Source organism: Mandrillus leucophaeus, unplaced genomic scaffold (genome assembly GCF_000951045.1).
Source record: "Mandrillus leucophaeus isolate KB7577 unplaced genomic scaffold, Mleu.le_1.0 Scaffold828, whole genome shotgun sequence".
NCBI classification, from domain to species: Eukaryota; Metazoa; Chordata; class Mammalia; order Primates; family Cercopithecidae; genus Mandrillus; species Mandrillus leucophaeus.
This window is the reverse complement of record NW_012109008.1, coordinates 194,302-212,105: the sequence shown is the minus strand read 5'-3', so window position 1 is coordinate 212,105 and position 17,804 is coordinate 194,302. Positions and strand designations below refer to the sequence as shown.

At 37.8% G+C, this 17,804-nt stretch overlaps 1 protein-coding gene across 3 annotated transcripts in view; it reads left to right on the top strand.

Annotated features, from left to right (window-relative positions):
* Window positions 1-17,804, top strand: part of CRLS1 (cardiolipin synthase 1) — a 33,786-nt gene that overhangs the window by 5,872 nt on the left and 10,110 nt on the right. For all 3 annotated transcript variants that reach the window (XM_011968065.1, XM_011968066.1, XM_011968067.1), the window contains exon 3: window positions 3,117-3,246. In XM_011968065.1, the coding sequence (XP_011823455.1) occupies window positions 3,117-3,246 (130 nt within the window). The remainder of the gene's footprint in view (window positions 1-3,116; window positions 3,247-17,804) is intronic.

The following is a 17,804-nucleotide window of genomic DNA, read 5'->3' as shown; positions in this document are numbered from 1 at the left end:
TTAGGGGCTCACTGTGGTCTAGCAAGAGTGGAAGCAGAGTAACTGGTTAGGGGCTGACCGTGATCTTGCAAGAGTGGAAGGAAAGTAACTGGTTAGGGGCTGACCGTGATCCATGGCAGCAGTGGTAGGAACTTAGACTGTGGTTGGAGTTTGGAGTTGGAGAGAAGTATGTGGGTTTGAGATATATTTTAAAGACGGAGGTAATATGTTGATGGATTAGATATGGAGTGAGAGTAGGAAGAGTCAAATATGAATACTAGGGTGTTACTTTAAAAAAAAATTCTCTTCTAAAACCAGGTTCATGGAAATGCCATTTTCTGTGATGGGCAACACTGGAATAGGGCAGAGTTTAAGGGAAAATACTAAGAATTCTGTTGCTTATCCACATAGAAGTATCATTTGGGCAGTTTAGTAGTTTGGAGTTGGAGGAAGTCATCGTTACAGAGAGAAATTTGGGAGCTGTCAGATATAGATGGTTGGATCTGGGTAAAATCATCCAGACTGAGGTAACAGAAATGAAGGGTCAGAGAAATGAGCAACAAGTAGAGCACCAGAAAAGAAGCCAGTCAGGAACCTTGGGAAGGAATAGCTGGTGAGGAAGGAATAAAATTAGGCAGTGAGATTTCCCAGGAAGTGGAGAAAGTGCTTCAGTTGTGTCGAGGTCAGGTACTCTAAAAATGCGGAATTTGTTGGTGACCTTTATGAGCCTCACCTCTGGAGGGGTGGGGACTATTGGAGTGGGTTGATGAACAGATGTGAGATGGTAATGACATTGGATGTTCCTTTGAAGCAGTTTTGCTTTGTAGGGAAATACAGAAATAGGATCACAGAAGGGTCTTTTAAAAAGATATGTATTGGGAAATTATATCTATCTATCTATCTGTCTATCTATCTATCTATCTATCTATCTGTCTATCTAATCCTGTATGTAAAAATATATATGTTGGAGTATATGTATATACAGGGAAATTTTTCTTTGGTCTTTTTTTTTTTTTGAGATAAATCTCGTTGTGTTGCCCAGGTTGGCCTTGAACTCCTGGCTTCAAACAATCCTCCCACCTTAGCCTTCCAAGTAGCTGGGACTATAGGTGTGCCACTGTGCCCAGTGAATTTTTGTTGTTAGTTAAGTGATTAATTAAATGATCAGGTAGAGAGATTAAATGAAAGGCAGAGATTGATGAGGCAAGGCGAGATGGGGAAGAAGGGAGGCAGGTCACAGAAGGTGACAGGGCATGGTAACGGATGAAGGAAAGCAGAGAGAATGAATGGAGGCAGGTAGGTGGAGGATTTGATGATGGGAATATGAGGACGGGCTGACTACATTTTTCTTTTTTCTTAAGGAAAATATAGACATGACCTGTGCAAAAGAGATGGAGTTAGGTCTGAGGTGAGAGCAGAGACAGTGTGAAAGAGACAATGTGAAAAGAGAGGGTAAATATAGTAAGCAAGTGTGGGATTGCTAGGCAGTATTGGGTGCCCATGGGAGATTTGTGGTCCCCAGTTTGAAGTGAGACCAGTCTTCCCGTTTGTGTGTTTTCCTTAAGCACTGTTCAGCTCTTAGGTGCAGGCCCAGAGTACATGGAGAGTTGTTTTTAAGCAGGGTTGAAGGAGAGTGGGGTGAAGGGGAGTTACAGATGTTTGTAAAGGAATGATGTTGATGTCCTTGTAATCCAGTGTGGGTTAGAGGAATAGTGAAGATGAGAGGGTGATGATGGTGAAAAAGTGAAAGGTTAAGTTCCCTGAGGTCAGAAACTGAACTAAACCTGATCTTCCAAGGTCCCAGCTCCCCAGGCTAGGTACTTTTCTGTTCGTATGCTTAAGAAGAAAATAGATTTTTTTCAGTTGCGATGTTAATAGCTAGTAACTGCTTTTTTTGAGGATTTACTAAGCGTTGAGTGCTGAACAAGTATTAATCACATTATGTGCTGAAGACAACCACCCTTTTGAGGTAGGTAATTTATCTGTGTTTTACAGATGAGGAAACTAAGGCTTAGTCAGGTCAAATAACTTATCCAAGATCACACAGCTAGTAAGTGGCAGAGCCAGGACTTGAACAGCTTTTGTTCTGCTACAAAGAACACATTTTTTTTACCACGGTCCTGGACTCCTGCTGTCTCCTCCAACTCATTGGAGTACTTGAGATATGGACAACTTATTTGTTCTTTAAAATGAACCATGATTAATTATGTCTAAATTAATCTTTTTTCCCCCTTAGAAATCGTATTAGGGAACTCAAACATTTGTTGAAACTTGCAGTTAAATGAGTAAAAGCCAGGAAGGGACTTGGATAAACCAGAAAATACGTGCCTTGTTTAATGTGGATAGACAATACTTTCAGTCCATTTTGTGGCCCCAGAGTGGCCAGACCCCTCCCTTCTCAAGTTAGGATGGAGATCTGGGTTTTTATGGGAAGAATTGAATACTTAAATGTAGATAACTAATTACAGTTTTTAAAAGCTCTGATAGGTCAAACAGAACCAGCTTGCAGGCCCCATTTGGCCCACTAGCAACTAGATGTGACTTATCCTTTAAATATAGTTTATTTTTATCACAATAATATAAAAATAAATAATTTAAGTATCAGAATTTTAACTAGGTCAGGTAGAGAGGATTGAGTTTTCTACTCAAATATGGGTAATGCTGATACAGTCAAAATAAGGAATAAACAGTGGTATTGAGCAAAATAAATTGAAAAACAGAAAAATGGTAAGTTTTAACAGAGTTGAATTATATTATCCTAGTCCGGGCTCTGCCATGCATGCTTTCTTTGAGTTTTCTTTGGGTTCTTTATAGCTTTAAATACATCACTAACCATATCTTTAAATGTGTGTTTGGGTTCATCCACCAAAGGGGCCTTGTGAAAATACTGAGAAATAACCAGAAGGCCTTGAGGGGGAAAGAAAATAAATGTGCATTTCTTTTAAGACCAGTTGCTAATTTAAAAGCAAAATGTATACCAGTGAAAGAATGAGAATGTTTGGGGGTAAGAAACAGAAGAGATTTTGTTAACATTTTATGAGGTTATAATTGTTATTCTGGTATATCTTAAGCTTCAGAATATCTACTCTGTTCCTGTTATGACATTTATATAAAAAAAAAAACACTTCTATTTTCAGTTGGATGGATTTATTGCTCGAAACTGGGCCAATCAAAAATCAGCTTTGGGAAGTGCTCTTGATCCACTTGCTGATAAAATACTTATCAGTATCTTATATGTTAGCTTGACCTATGCAGATCTTATTCCAGGTAAGAACGCGTCATGCGTACTTTTGAATAGCACAGGGAAGAATGACATTAGTCAGCTTAGGATTTCTCTTGAGACACAAATAATTTTTGTTCCAAAAATATAGTTTTCAACTTTAAACTGTTTTCCTAATTTTAAACTGTTGAACTGTTTTATTTGTCAAACTACTTATGGATTTTAGAATTTATGTCCTTGTTTTACTAGTAAAATCAGTTGCTTTCCTAGTAAGATTGTTTAAAATTAAAATCGAACAAATATTTCACAGTGCCAATTCGTATTACTCTGAAATTTTTTGGTGCTATATTATATATTTTTAGTGCCTAGCTTTTTGAAAGCAATTTAGTTTTCTTATGTTTGTTATCTTTATTAATATCATTTAATCATAATAAGTGAGAACTCTGAAATCCTGAAGATGTCTATAAAATGTAGACCCTATTAGGCAGTTTTTAAATCATACATATAGTTTGTACATTATATGAATACTTTTTCTCATAAGATTTTATGATTTTTTGCTTTGTATTTTGCATGCGCTTTTCTGATTGTTCATTTTCTACTTCAGTTGTATTTCTCAGTTGTTGTGCCTCAGACGAAGTTAAACTGTTTTTTTTCCCAAGAGCTAGGAATCATATCTGATCACACTGGGACTTCCCTTCACTGTCAGTCTAAGAGTTTGCATTTTTGAAGTTTAGGAAAAGAAAAAAAAGGAAGAAAGAAAGAAATCGTATCTTAGAACAAAGAAGCTGCCACATGGTCCCTCGGTATCATGTTATTATTGACACTTGGTAGAAAGAAGTATAGTGGCGTTTCAGTCTAGTGTAGTCTCCTCCAACTAGAAATTATTTTTCTTTCTTGCTTTTAGTCTTCTAAGTTCTCGTACCAAAATAAAAAATAAATTGGACTAATGTTTACTTTTATGTGCTTCTTTGAAAATTAGATTGAAGTGTGTACGTAATTGGGGTGTGTGTAAGTTTTCTTGCCTCGGCTGGTCTCGAACTTCTGGGCTCAAGCGACCTCCCACCTCGGCCTCCCAAAGTGACTGGATTACAGGCTTGAATCACCTTGCTTGGCCCCTCCCATTTTTTCATAGTTACGTTGTATTTTGATGTATTATTTTACAAAGGTTGGCCAGTTATTTTGCTATTGAACATAGAAATTGTTTCCAGGTTTTTTGGAATTATGAATAACGTTGCTGTGAGTTTTACTTATATAATTGGTGTAGGTTGCTTTCCAAGCTGAGACTTCCCTTCACTGGCAATCTTAGAGTTTCCATTTTCTTTCTTCTGTATTGAGTCTATTTTTCCAGGCTCCCTTGTCTTCCTTTGCATTAAGTCACTCTGTAGAAGGATGGAGTGTGGCAGCCAGATTTTTAGAGGTCTTAAACATCTCAATGTCTGTATTTTGTCTTCCATACATGATTGACAGTTGAAGTAGACATTACTTTTTTTAATCTTTTTTCTTTCTTTTCTTTCTTTTTGAGACAGGGTCTCACTCTGTGACCCAGGCTGGAGTACAGTGGCACAGTCTCAGCTCATTGCAGCCTTGACCTCCCAGCTCAAGCAATCCTCCCACTTCAGCCTCCCAAGAACTTACCACCACATGCACCACCATGCCTGACTAATTTTTCTATTTTTTGTAGAGAGAGGGTTTTGCCACGTTGCCCAGGCTGGAGGCATAATTTTTAAATTGCAGATGATTTTAATTTGGAATTGTGAAGACCCTCTTCCATAGACTTGGAGATTCCAACTTGCTGTGGAGCAGTCTCTTATCATTCTGATACGTTTTCCTTTACATGTGATTGTGTTTTATATTGGAAAGCTTTTAGGATTTTAAGAAAATGTGATTCCTAATTGATGTTTTCTTTAAAAAGTTATCTCTCTTAATTCATTTTCTAATGCTTATATGGCTACCTAGTTATCCCAGCACATTTTATAGAAAAATAGGTATTTTCAGACTCAGAGCAAGGTCATTTCTAAATTGTTTTCTTCTCCATTGATTTGTCTGTCTTTGCATTAGTGGTGCCCTTCTTATTGCTTTGCTAAAAATCTTGCTATCTGGTAGAGCAAGTCCTTTCCACTTTGGATATTCTTAGCCCTTTCCATTTGTTATAAATTTTAGAATCAACTTTTCCAAGAATCAGCAATTTTCCAGAGAAAAATCTGTTCGGATTTTGATTGGGATTGCAGTGAACTTATCTGTTTGGAGGAATTTGCATCTTTACAATTTTAAGTCTTCCAGTCCACAGACATGCTGTATCTATTCTATTTAGGTCTTCTTTAGTATCTGTCAAAGTTTTATAGTTCTCTCCAGAAAGATAATAAACATTTTTGTTAGACTTACTCCTAAGTACATGATAGTTCTTGGTGCTTTTATAAATGGTAGCTTTTAAATTTCATTTTCTGGCCAGGCACAATGGCTTACCCACCTTGTAAGCCAGCACTTTGTGGGGCTGAGGTAGGTGGAGATCAGGAATTCAAGAGTAGCCTGGCCAGCATGGCGAAACCCCGTCTACTAAAAATACAAAAATTAGCCGTGTGTAGTGGCATGTGCCTGTAATCCCAGCTACTCAGGAGGGTGAGGCACGAGAATGTCTTGAACCTGGGAGGCAGAGGTTGCAATGAGCTAACATGTCTGCACTCCAGCCTAAGTGACAAAGTGAGACTCTGTCCTCAAAAAAAAAAAAAAATTATTTTCTGATAACTCCATGTTCATCTGAAAAAGTCAGTACTATTTCTAATGTTGATTGTTGTGTCTAGTGAAACTTGCTAACTCGTATTCTAACAATATACATATAAATTCGCTTGGATTTTTTACATGCTTAATTATGTCTTATATGTAATTAATGACAATGTATTTCTTCTTTTCCAATCCTTTTACTTTTTCTTTTACTTGCCTTACTGCATTGAGTGGTACAGTGTTGGCAAGGAGTAGTGTCAATGTCTTGTTCCCAATCTCATAGAAAAGCCTTTAGTGTTTCACTATTAAAGATGATGTTTGCTGTTGGTTTTTGTAAGTATCCTTTTTCAAGTTAAGACGTTCACTTCTGTTGGGAGTTTAAGAGTTTTTCTCACAATTGAGTACTGAATTTTTTTGTGTTTTTTCCAGAGATGCGGTTTTGCTATGTTGCTCATGCTGATCTTGAACTCTTGGCCTCCCAGAGTTCTGGGATTATAGGCATAAGCCACCACCCCTGGCCTGTATATAAATTTTGTCAAACTCCTTTTGTGTATTACTATGGTCGTATTGTTTTTCCCTTTAGCTGTTCATGTGTGGTGAATTACACATGTTAATGCAATATTAGTTCTAATGTTAAAACAACCTGCAATTCCTGTTATAAATCCAACATTGCCATGATATATTATGAAAAAATTGCTGGATTTGTCTTGCTAATATTTTGTGGAAGATTTCAAATTTTAATTCATGAGATTGGCTTGGAATTCTTCATATATTCTTGTTAAGTTTTCATATCAGATTTATTATTAGCCTCATAAAATAAACTGGGAACTTTTTTTTTTCTTCCATTCTTGGAAGATGTTTCATTATGAATATTTCTACTTAAAAGTTTGGTAGAATTTGTTAAAGCCATTGAGGCCTGGAGTTTTCTTTAGGGAAGAATTTTAAAATAGATAATTCATTTTCTTTAGTTGTTAACGGGATGATTCAGGTTTAAAGTATATCTTTTTTTTTTTTTTAACCTTCAGCCAACTCATTCCATATTGTATCTTTTGACCAGTTTTTAAGTTGTGATGTTTTTCTCAGAATTTGTCCGTTTGATCTACATTATAAAAAATTTATCATATGGTATTTATGGTATCCTCATTAACTTTATTGACTTTCTACTCCTTGTGGAGCAGGGCTACCCCATAGGCAGTGTGCCCAGAATAGCTCTCATTAACCTTTTGATGTCTATAGGATATGTAGTAATGTCCTTCTTTTCCTCTTGATTATTTTTTATCCCTTTTTTTTTTTTTAATCTTTTTTTGCCAGAGGTTTGTCAGTTTTATGAATCTTTAAAAAGAACCAAGTTTGGGTTTTGTCAAGCCTCTCTGATATGCTGTTTACTACTTCATTAAATCTTGCCGTTTTATTTTTTCTTCTTCAGGTTTTCTTTGCTGTTCCTTTTCTAATTTTTTTTTCTTTTTCTTTTTTTTTTTTTTTTAGTGCAGTGGCCTGATCTCAGCTCACTGCAACCTCTGCCTTCTGGGTTCATGCTATTCTCCCGCCTCAGCCTCGTGAGTAGCTACGATTACAGTCCTGTGCCACCATACTCGGCTAGTTTTTTTGTATTTTTAGTAGAGATGGGGTTTCACCATGTTAGCCAGGCTGGCCTCAAACTCCTGACCTCAGGTGATCCTGAAGTGATCCTGACTTCAGGTGCCTCTGCCTCTCAAAGTGCTGGGATTACAGGTGTGAGCCACCATGCCTGGCTCTAAATTCTTTTAATCGATTCTGTCTAAAAATAAAATGGAGATTCTTATGTAATTAAAAATTTTTAGTAGCTTTTTTTAAAAAAGGAAACATGAAAATTGATATATTTTATGTAATCCACTATCAAAAATATTATCATTTTAACTTGTAATCAATAAATTAATGAGAATTTTTTCCTATCACACCTTCAAAGTCTAGTGTGTATTTTGAACTGTGCAGCTATAGGTGGCTACTTGTTATTCAACTTTTCTAAAGATTGCATATAAGACTATGTATTTTCCTCTAATTACCACTTTCATTGCATCTCCTATGTTGGTTTTAGTGTGTCATTGTCCAGTATACAATATTTTCCTATTTCTATTATTATTCTTTCATTGACCTGTTAGGTTAAAAATAAATATATCTTAATTTGTTGCCATTTTGGGGGGGATTTTTTAAGTTATCTTTTTGTTACAATTTCAATCGTAATAACCTTGTGTTCAGAGAACATGCTCTGTGATTTCAGCCTTTCAGCCCAGTACAGTCAGATTTTATAAATATTCCTTGAATACTTGAAATGAATGTATATTCTACAGTTCTTGGGTATGATGTTCTTCATAGGTCTATTAGATCAAGTTTTTAATCCTGCTCTTTAAGTCTTCTGTTTCTTCACTGAATGTTCTTTTGCTTTTGGTTTGTTCGGCAGTTAGAGTTTCCTACTGTGTGCCTAGTTTTCCAGTATTTGTCTTGTAGTTGTGATTTTGTTTTGTATCTTTTTTTTTTTTTTTGAGACGGAGTCTCGCTCTGTCCCTCAGGCTAGTGTGTAATGGCACCATCTCAGCTCACTGCAGCCTCCGCCACCTGGGTCCAAGCTATTCTCCTACCTCAGCCTCCTCACTAGCTGGAATTACAGGTGCATGCCACCATGCCCTGCTAATTTTTGTATTTTTAGTAGTGACGGGATTTCACCATGTTGGCCACACTGGTCTTGAATTCCAGACCTCAAGTGATCTGCCCACCTCAGCCTCCCAAAGTGCTAGAATTACGGGTGTGAGCCTCCACACCTGGTCTGCTTTGTATGTCTTGAAGTGATGTTGTTAAAGTGAGTATGAATTAGAAATTGTTATGTCTTCTTGGTGAATTGAATGTTTTATTATGAAGTGACCCTCTATAGCTCTAGTAATGATTTTTACCTTAAAATATATTTTGTGGGCTATTACTTAAGCTCAGCTGGCTTGCTTTTGGTAGTGTTTGCATGATAAATATTTTACCTTCTATAGTTCTGCATCTTTTTAGATATCACTTGTAAATAACACATATTTATGTAAATATATATGTAAATAACATATTTAAAATAAAACCCATTTTCTCTTAACCCATATAGTCTTTTAACAGAAGCATTTAACCCATTAATATTTATTGTGATTGATAGATGTTTCATTCAGTCTTTTATTTTACTTGAAGTATTTTATTTGACACATATGTTTTGTCCTTTTTAGTATTTTTAAATTGTATTTTCTTTCACTCTACTAGTTTGAAAGTTTTACACAGTTTCCATTCAGTTTTCCTCCAAATTAAAACATTTATTTTTATAAAAATATGATCTTAATAATTCTGTACTCATTCTGGGCATAGGAGGCACCTTAGAATACTTGAACTCCAGTTATTCTCTCAGCTTAGGTTACTGTTGTCATACTTTTATATGTTTCTTAAACTCACAGATATGTTTATATAATGTTCATTTAAATTTATCTTCGTATTTATTACTTTTTGTTAGTCTGTATTGTTTGATGTATTTCAGACCTCCCATCTGAGATCATTTTCCTTTTGTCTGAAGTATGTTCTTTTGGAATTCTTTTTAATGTAGGTTTACTGGTAAATTCTTTTTCTCTGAAAATGTTTTCATTTTGTCTTTATTCTTGAAGAATATTTTTGTTGTATATAGAATTCCAGGTTGGTGTTAGTTTTTCTTAGCATGTTTAAGATGTTACTCAGTCATCCTCTTCCATTGTTGATAATAAGAAATCAGCTGTTAATCCATTTTTTTTTTTCCAAGGCAAGGTCTCGCTCTGTCAGCCAGGCTGGAGTGCAGTGGTATGATCTTAGCTCACTGCATTCTCTGCTTCCTGGGCTCAAGCAGTCCTCCTACCTCAGCCTCCTGAGTAGCTGGGACTACAGGTGTGTGCCCATCTCATTTTTATATGGTTTTTAGAGATGGAGTTTCGCCTGTTGCCCAGGCTGAACTTTTGAGCTCAAGCAATCTACCCACCTTGGCCTTCCAAAGAGCTATGATTACAGGCAAGAGCCACTGCACCTGGCCGTATTGCTTTTTTTGAAGGCAATTTTGTTTTCTTGTGGCTGTTTTTAAGATTTTCTTTGTCTTTTGTTTTTCTCAGTTTCACAATAATATTTCTTGTTACAAGTTTCTTTTTTATTCTGCTTGGGATTTATTGGACTTTTAAGTCTGTGGATTATATCTTGAAGTTAGTGCTAGAAAATTCTCAGCCACAATCTCTTTAAATGTTGTTGTGTATTCTTTCTTTTCTTTTGGGACTGCAATATACCTATGTTAGACGTTCTCTCTGTATCCATTACATCTCAGTGGGTTTTTTCTGTGTTCGCTCATTTTATCTTTTTGAGCTCCATTCTGGCTGTACTAATAGGTTTACTATTTTTCATTTCATTACCTCTCTTTAACCGTGCCAAATCTATTTAATCTTAACTTCTATTGTATTCTCTAACTATAGAACTCCTATTTTATTCTTTTTTGGACTTGCTAAGTCATCTTTTATGGTTTTCAGTTCCATGCTGAAGTTTTCAATATTGACTTTTATCCCCTTGTACGTGCTAAGCTTAGTTGTTTTTATAGACTCTGGTGATTCAAAAATCTTACATCTTTTGGTAGTCTCTTTCATTTGTCCACTGTTTCTGTTGATTCTTACTCATGGTATTTTAATTATTTGTTTTGTTTTTTTTTTTTTCTGTTTAGATACATTCTTTGAAAAATAATTTGGAGGAATATTTGATTCTTATGAACATGGCATTACTCACCAGAGAAGATTTTTTTGTTCTACCAGGTGCCTAGGAATGCTAACAGTCTGGGACCACATAGACCACCAGGTGATGAGACAATCCTGGGAGTCCTGTTTTACTTTGGGCCATCTTTTCTCCCAACCCTGTAGGAATAGTCATTCAGATCCTAGCTGCAAGCTAGGAGATGGTTTATCAGAGCCCAACCTCGAGGGCTCTGGACTTTGGCTACTGTCACCCCATCATAACTGAGCTTCATGGATTGATTCTTTTCTTCCAGATTTTCTTTTAAAAATCTTTGTCTTTTTTTTGCTTCTGAAAGATTCCCCTAACATTACCATTCCCCCCTTCTGTTGACTTTTTTTGGCTCTCATTTTGAATTTTCAAGAGTTCATGTTCTCTATCTTCGTTTAAAAAAAAAATTCTTATATTGTGAATGAATGTCATTCAGGATATCTATACATACATGCGCATAACTCATTTTTATTGCATTTCACTTTATTGCACTTTGCAAAGTGACATTTTTTACAAATTCAGAGTTTGGCAACCCTATGTCCACAAGTCTCTCAGCACTATTTTTCTAACATATGTGCCCATTTTGCCTCTCTGTCACTTTTTTTTTCTCCTGAGACAGGGTCTTGCTCTGTCACCCAGGTTGGAATGCAGTGGTATAATTATGCCTCACTGCGGCCTTGACCTCTTGGGCTCAAGGGATCCTCTTGTCTCAGTTTCTTGAGTAGCTGAGACTGCAGATGTGCGCCACCACACACCCAGCTAATTTTTAAATTTTTTATAGAGATGGGGTTTCCCTATGTTGCCCAAGCTGCTCTCGAACTCCTGGGCTTAAGTGATCCTCCCACCTCAGCCTTTCAAAATGCTGGGATTACAGGCATGAGCCACAGCACCTGGTCTCTGTCACATTATAATAATTCTGCCAATATTCCAGACTTTGTCATTATTAAATCTGTTATGGTGATCTGTGATCAGTGATCCCTGATGTTACTGTCTAATTGCTTTGGGATGCAGTGAACCCGTGAGAGTCATCCATGAGGGTTGGAATCAACTTTTTCCAAAATCCTGTTAATCAAGAGTGAACTTAATCGACTAACGTTGTGTATGTTCTGACTGCTCCACCAATCTGTGGGTCCCCTATCTCTGTCCCTCTCCTCAGGCCTCCCTATTCTCTGAGACACAATAATATTGATAATAGACCAATTAATAACCCTACAATGTGAAAGGAAGAGGTTACATGTCTCTCACTTTAAATCAAAAGCTAGAAATTATTAAGCTTAGTGAGGAGGGCATTTCAAAAGCTGAGAGAGGCTGAAAGCTAGGCCTCTTGTGCCAAATAGCTAGCCAAGTTGTGAATGCATAGGAAAAGTTCTTGAAAGAAATTAAAATTGTTACTCCAGTGAACACATAAATGTTAAGTAAGCAAAACAGCCTTATTGCTTATGGAAAGGAAGTCTGAATGGTCTGAATAGAAGACCAAGCCAGCCAAAATATGCCCTTAAGCCAAAGCCTAATCTATAATAGATCAAGGCCCTAACTCTCTTCAATTCTGTGAAGGCACAGAGAGGTGAAGAAGTTGCAGCAGAAAAGTTGGAAGCTAGCTGACCTTGGTTTGTGCAGTTTAAGGAAAAAAGCCATCTCCATAACATGGAAGTGTAAGGTGAAGCAGCAAGCACTAGTGGGGAAGCTGCAGCAAGTTATCCAGAAAATCTGGCTAATGATGAGGGTGGATATGATAAACAACAGATTTTCAATGGAGACAAAACACCCTTCTATTGGAAGAAGATGCCATCTAAAGCTTTTATAGCTAGAGAGAGGTCAGTGCATGGGCTTCAAAGAACAGGCTGATTCTCTTGCTAGAGGCCAATGAAGCCAGTGAGTTTAAGTTGAAGCCAGTGCTCATTATCATTCTGAATATGGTAGGGCCCTTAGGCATTATGCTAAATCTATTCTACCTGTGCTCTAGAAATGGAATAGCAAAGCATGAATGACAGCATATCTGTTTATAACATGATGTACTGAATATTTTAAGCCTACAGTTGAGACCTACTGCTCAGAAAAAAAAGATTCAGTTTAAAATGTTACTGCTCATTGACAACACACCTGGTCACCCAAGAGCTCTGATGGAGATAAACAAGAAAATTAATGTTGTTTTCATACCTACTGACACATCCATTCTTCAGTCCTTGTTATTTTGACTTTCAAGTCTTATTATTTAAGAAATACATTCCCCAAAGCTGTAGGTGCCATAGATAGTGATTCCTCTGATGGATCTGGGCAAAGTAAATTGAAAACCTTCTAGAAAGGATTCACCATTCTAGATGCCATTAAGAATATTGATGATTCTTGGGAGAAAGTCAAAATATCACCATTAACTGGATTTTTGGAAGAAGTTGATTCCAACCCACATGGATGATTTGAGGGGTTCAAGACCAGTGGAGGAAGTCACTGCAGATGTGGTAGAAATAGCAAGATAGCTAGAATGAGAGTGGAGCCTGAAGATGAGTGAATTGCTGCAATCTCATGATAAAAATTTCCTGAGTTGCTTCTTAAACAAAGAGGTTTTTAGAGATGAAATATACTTCTGGTGAAGATGTTGTGAACACTGTTGAAATGACAACAAAGGATTTAAAATATTACACAGACTTAGTGGATAAGGCCGCTGCAGGACTTGGGAGAATTAACTTCAACTTTTTTTTTTGAGACAGAGTCTTGCTCTGTCACCCAGGCTGGAGTGCAGTGGCATGATCTCGGCTCACTGCAAGCTCCGCCTCCTGGGTTCATGCCATTCTCCTGCCTCAGCCTCCCGAGTACCTGGGACTACAGGCGCCCACCACCACGCCCGGCTAATTTTTTTGTATTTTTAGTAGAGACGGGATTTCACCATGTTAGCTAGGTTGGTCTCGATCTCCTGACCTCGTGATCCACCCTCCTTGGCCTCCCAAAGTGCTAGGATTATAGGTGTGAGCCACCGCGCCCGGCCTTAACTTCAATTTTGAAGGAAGTTCTGTGGGCAAAATGCTATCAAATAGCATTGCATGGTACAGATAAATCTTTTGTGAAAGGCAGAGTCAATTTATGTGGCAAACTTGATTGTTGTCTTATTTTAAGAAATTGCCACAGCCACCCCAGCTTTCAGCAACCACCACTCTGATCAGTCAGCAGCTGTCAACACTGAGGTAAGACCCTCTACTAGCAAAAAGATTATGACTCGTTAAAGGCTCAGATGATCATTAGCATGATTTAGCAGTAAAGTATTTTTAAATTAAGGGGTGTGTGTGTGTGTGGGTGTGGGTGTGTGTGTGTATATATATATATTTAGTGCTACTACCGTACACAAAATGGATTGTAGTGTAGACATAACTTTCATGTGCACTGGGAAACTGAAAAATTCGTGCGACTCACTTTACTGCAGTATTAGCTTTGTTGCAGTGGTCTGGAACAGAGCCTTCAATATCTCTGAGGTATACTTGTATTTATTTATTTATTTATTTATTTTTTTAAAAACCTCTGTATTGGCTCTCTTTCCTTCAGATTCTAGTTTTTGTTTGTTTTGGCCTCTCTTTTATGGTGGAGACTTTATTGAAATGTGTGGTGATCCTTGGCTGCTAACTTATATTTGAATGAGGCATGAAAAGTTCATTGGGAGCTCACTAGGCACAGGGGTGCAGGGCCTGAATTCTCAGTATCTTTAAGCCTGTTCTGTAGATCCTAGCTCTCCATCTGCTGCTTGGGAATTATAAAGGCCTTCCCACCAGGGTTTTGGGAGCTAAGCTGTGGGAGGAGGCTGGGGTCTCATTGTTCAGTATGTAGACCTTCGCTTGATCCCTACTGCACTCCAGTGCCCCTTGGTTCACAGAGTAACGTGGAGTGGGGGTTGGTAACTTTTCCTGCAAAGGAACAGATAATAAATATTTCCTGCTTTGTGGGTAATGTGATCTCTGTCACAACCACTCAGCTTTGCTATTGTAGCGTGAAAGCAGCCATAGAAAATATATAGATGAGTGAATGTGAATGAATTCCAATAAAATTTTACTTATGGACACTGGAAATTGATTTTATTTTATTTTATTTTATTTATTTATTTTTGAGACGGAGTCTCGCTCTGTCGCCTAGGCTGGCTTGCAGTAGCACTATCTCGGCTCACTGCAACCCCCGCCTCCCAGGTTCAAGTGATTCTCCTGCTTCATTTTCGCGAGTACCTGGGATTACAGCCACCCATCACCATGCCCAGCTAATTGTTTGTATTTTTAGTAGAAGCAGCGTTTTACTGTGTTGACCAGGCTGGTCTCAAACTCCTGACCTCAGGTGATTCACCTGCCTCGGCCTCCCAAAGTGCTGGGATTACAGGCATGGGTCACCATGCCTGTTTTTTTGTTTGTTTTTGTTTTTCGTTTGTTTTTTAGACAGGGTCTCGCTCTGTCACTTAGGCTGGAATGCAGTGGCACAATCTTGGCTCACTACAACCTCTGCCTCCCAGTCACTTTCAAGAAATGATTCTTGTGCTTCAACCTCCTGAGTAGCTGGGATTACAGGCATGCACCACAAGGCCCAGCTAATTTTTGTGTTTTTAGTAGAGATGGGGTTTTGCCATGTTGGCCAGGCTGGTCTTAAACTCTTGGCCTCAAGTGATCCGCCTGTCTCAGCCTCCCAAAGTGCTAGGATTATAGGCGTGAGCCACCCCACCCAGCCTAGAAATTGAATTTCATAGCATTTTCATGTGTCTTGAAATACTGGTCTTCTGACTTTTTTCCCCCAACCATTAAACAATGTAAAAATCACTCTTAGCCACAGCCCTAGCAGTAAGGTGTTAGGGAAGGCTTGGGGCAGGGATCTGACTGCTCTTTATATGGACTTCTTGAGTTTCTCTTGTGGAGTTGCTTCTCGTGGGAATTCCTTTCTGAAGAACTTAGGTTTCAGCTCTTCGCACCTTATTACTAATAAGCTTGGTTAAAACCTTGAAATCTGTCTCCTCTACTCATTCTCTTTGTGTTTTTATATCCTTTCATTTCTTTACTGTCATTTTAGGAGAGTTTTGGAAAGTAGAATGATGCATGTATGCAGTCTTGCATGTTCCTACTTTTATGCTGCATTTTTTAAAAGTCACATCTACCTTCATTTTAATACCTTTGTTTCTCTAAGAGTAAGAAATATCTTCTGCAGGATTGGAGGTCAAGAAACTTTTTGCTTTCCTTTTTTGCTAGAATGATAAATCATTCTGCTATTCTTTTTGGTCTTTTTTGGGAGGGGGAGAAGGATGAAAACAAATTCTTTGGCTTATATGTTGATTAGAAAGTGGAAGGCAAATCCAAGCTAATTTCTACTTAGATTTATGTCCACTGAACTTAGGTCTGCGTGTATTTGTTCTGCCGTATTTTTGTATTATTATATTGTTTCTGATTTACCGTATGTTAAATTATTATTTCTGGCTTAAGTCAATTTCTAGAATATTCTGTTAAATTTATTGTTTTCAGTGTAAAAACCTATGGTGTAGATGTTAACCATTTTTAAGATGTAAACGATTTTATGAAATATTTCCCTTTAATGCTAATAAAACTTGACCATGATGTCTGGCTTTGTGGGCTATGTGATCTCTGTCACAGCTACTCAGCTCTGCTGTTGTAGTGTGAAAGCAGCCACAGAAAATATTTAAATTAGTGAGTATAGAATGTGTTCTAATAACATTTTACTTACAGACACTGGAAATATCGTTGCAAATATTACCCATGTTTCAGAGTTAGCAAGTAGGGAGAAAAAACCTGGAGAAATCCTTGACACATTTTACACTGTCCTACCCATCACTTTCTTACTCTAGTAGGCAAAATGAAAGCTGTTTTAACTGTAGAAGAGAAGAGGAGGCCAAGAGGGAAAGCCAGGAAATAGGATAAAATTTTTTAACCACAGTAGGAGCCTGTATCTTTCAGTTGGCTGAGGCCTTCGAGACCATCTGGTGTAGAAACGTTCCAGCCTTGCTCTGCATAGGAGTCACCCAGAGGAGAGCTTTCACCCGGAAGAGAGCTTTCATCTGGGCTTTTACTGAACTCTCTCAAAGTGACTTTTGGATGGGCAGTCAGTTTGGGGAACCCTTGTTTTTTTGTTTTTTTGTTTTTTTTAATAGGTCTTTCCCCTACCAGATGGTTACAGATGGCAAACTGAGTCCAGAGATGCTAATTGTTAGGTCACACTGTTGGGTTGGAACCTAATGCGCTGCACCAAGCATAGTCTGAATTCCATAGGCCTGCATTCCTGGTTGAATGCAATCTTGCATGTTCTTCCATGCATACATAGATTTTAATTTGCATGGATTTGCTGCTTTTTTTTTTTTTTTTGAGACAGAGTTTCGCTCTTTTTGCCCAGGCTGGAGTGCAATGGCGCGATCTTGGCTCGCTGCAACCTCCGCCTCCAGGGTTCAAGTGATTCTCCTGCCTCAGACTCCTGAGTAGCTGGGATTACAGGCATGCGCCACCACACCTGGCTAATTTTGTATTTTTAGTAGAGATGGGGCTTCTCCTTGTTGGTCAGGTTGGTCTCGAACTCCTGACCTCAGGTGATCTGCCTGCCTCGGCCTCCCAAAGTGCTGGGATTACAGGCGTGAGCCACCGCACAGGTTTGCTGCATTTTGAAAGTATGATTGTTGTTAGATTTTGCCAGCTAATGATTGCTACAGAAAAGTTTGTTTTACAGGTACAAAAATGTTCCTAAAAATTATGACTTACTGTTTTTATGCTTGGCTCATATAGCCATATCTTGTTTGCTCCAAATGCTATGACTTGAGTGGATAAGCACTTTTTCTTTGGAATAGTGTTATCCATCAAGGACTCGGCCAAGGATCAACACTTACATCATAGCTATAACCAGCAGAGATTTAAATTTTAAATCTGTAATTAATTAAAGATTTTCTTCAAATTGCAGAGCCAGTTGAATGTCAAAACTGGAGAGGACCATAAGTACAGCCTCCAATAATTCATAAAAGATTTGTCTGAAAGTATTACGGAAGGGATATTCATGATCCTTTTTATTTTTATCTTTATTTATTTGAAATAGTTTGAATAGTGTTTGAACCGAGTGAACTCAGGGTTTTTTTCCCACCCTTTTTAAAAATAATTTTTTTCTT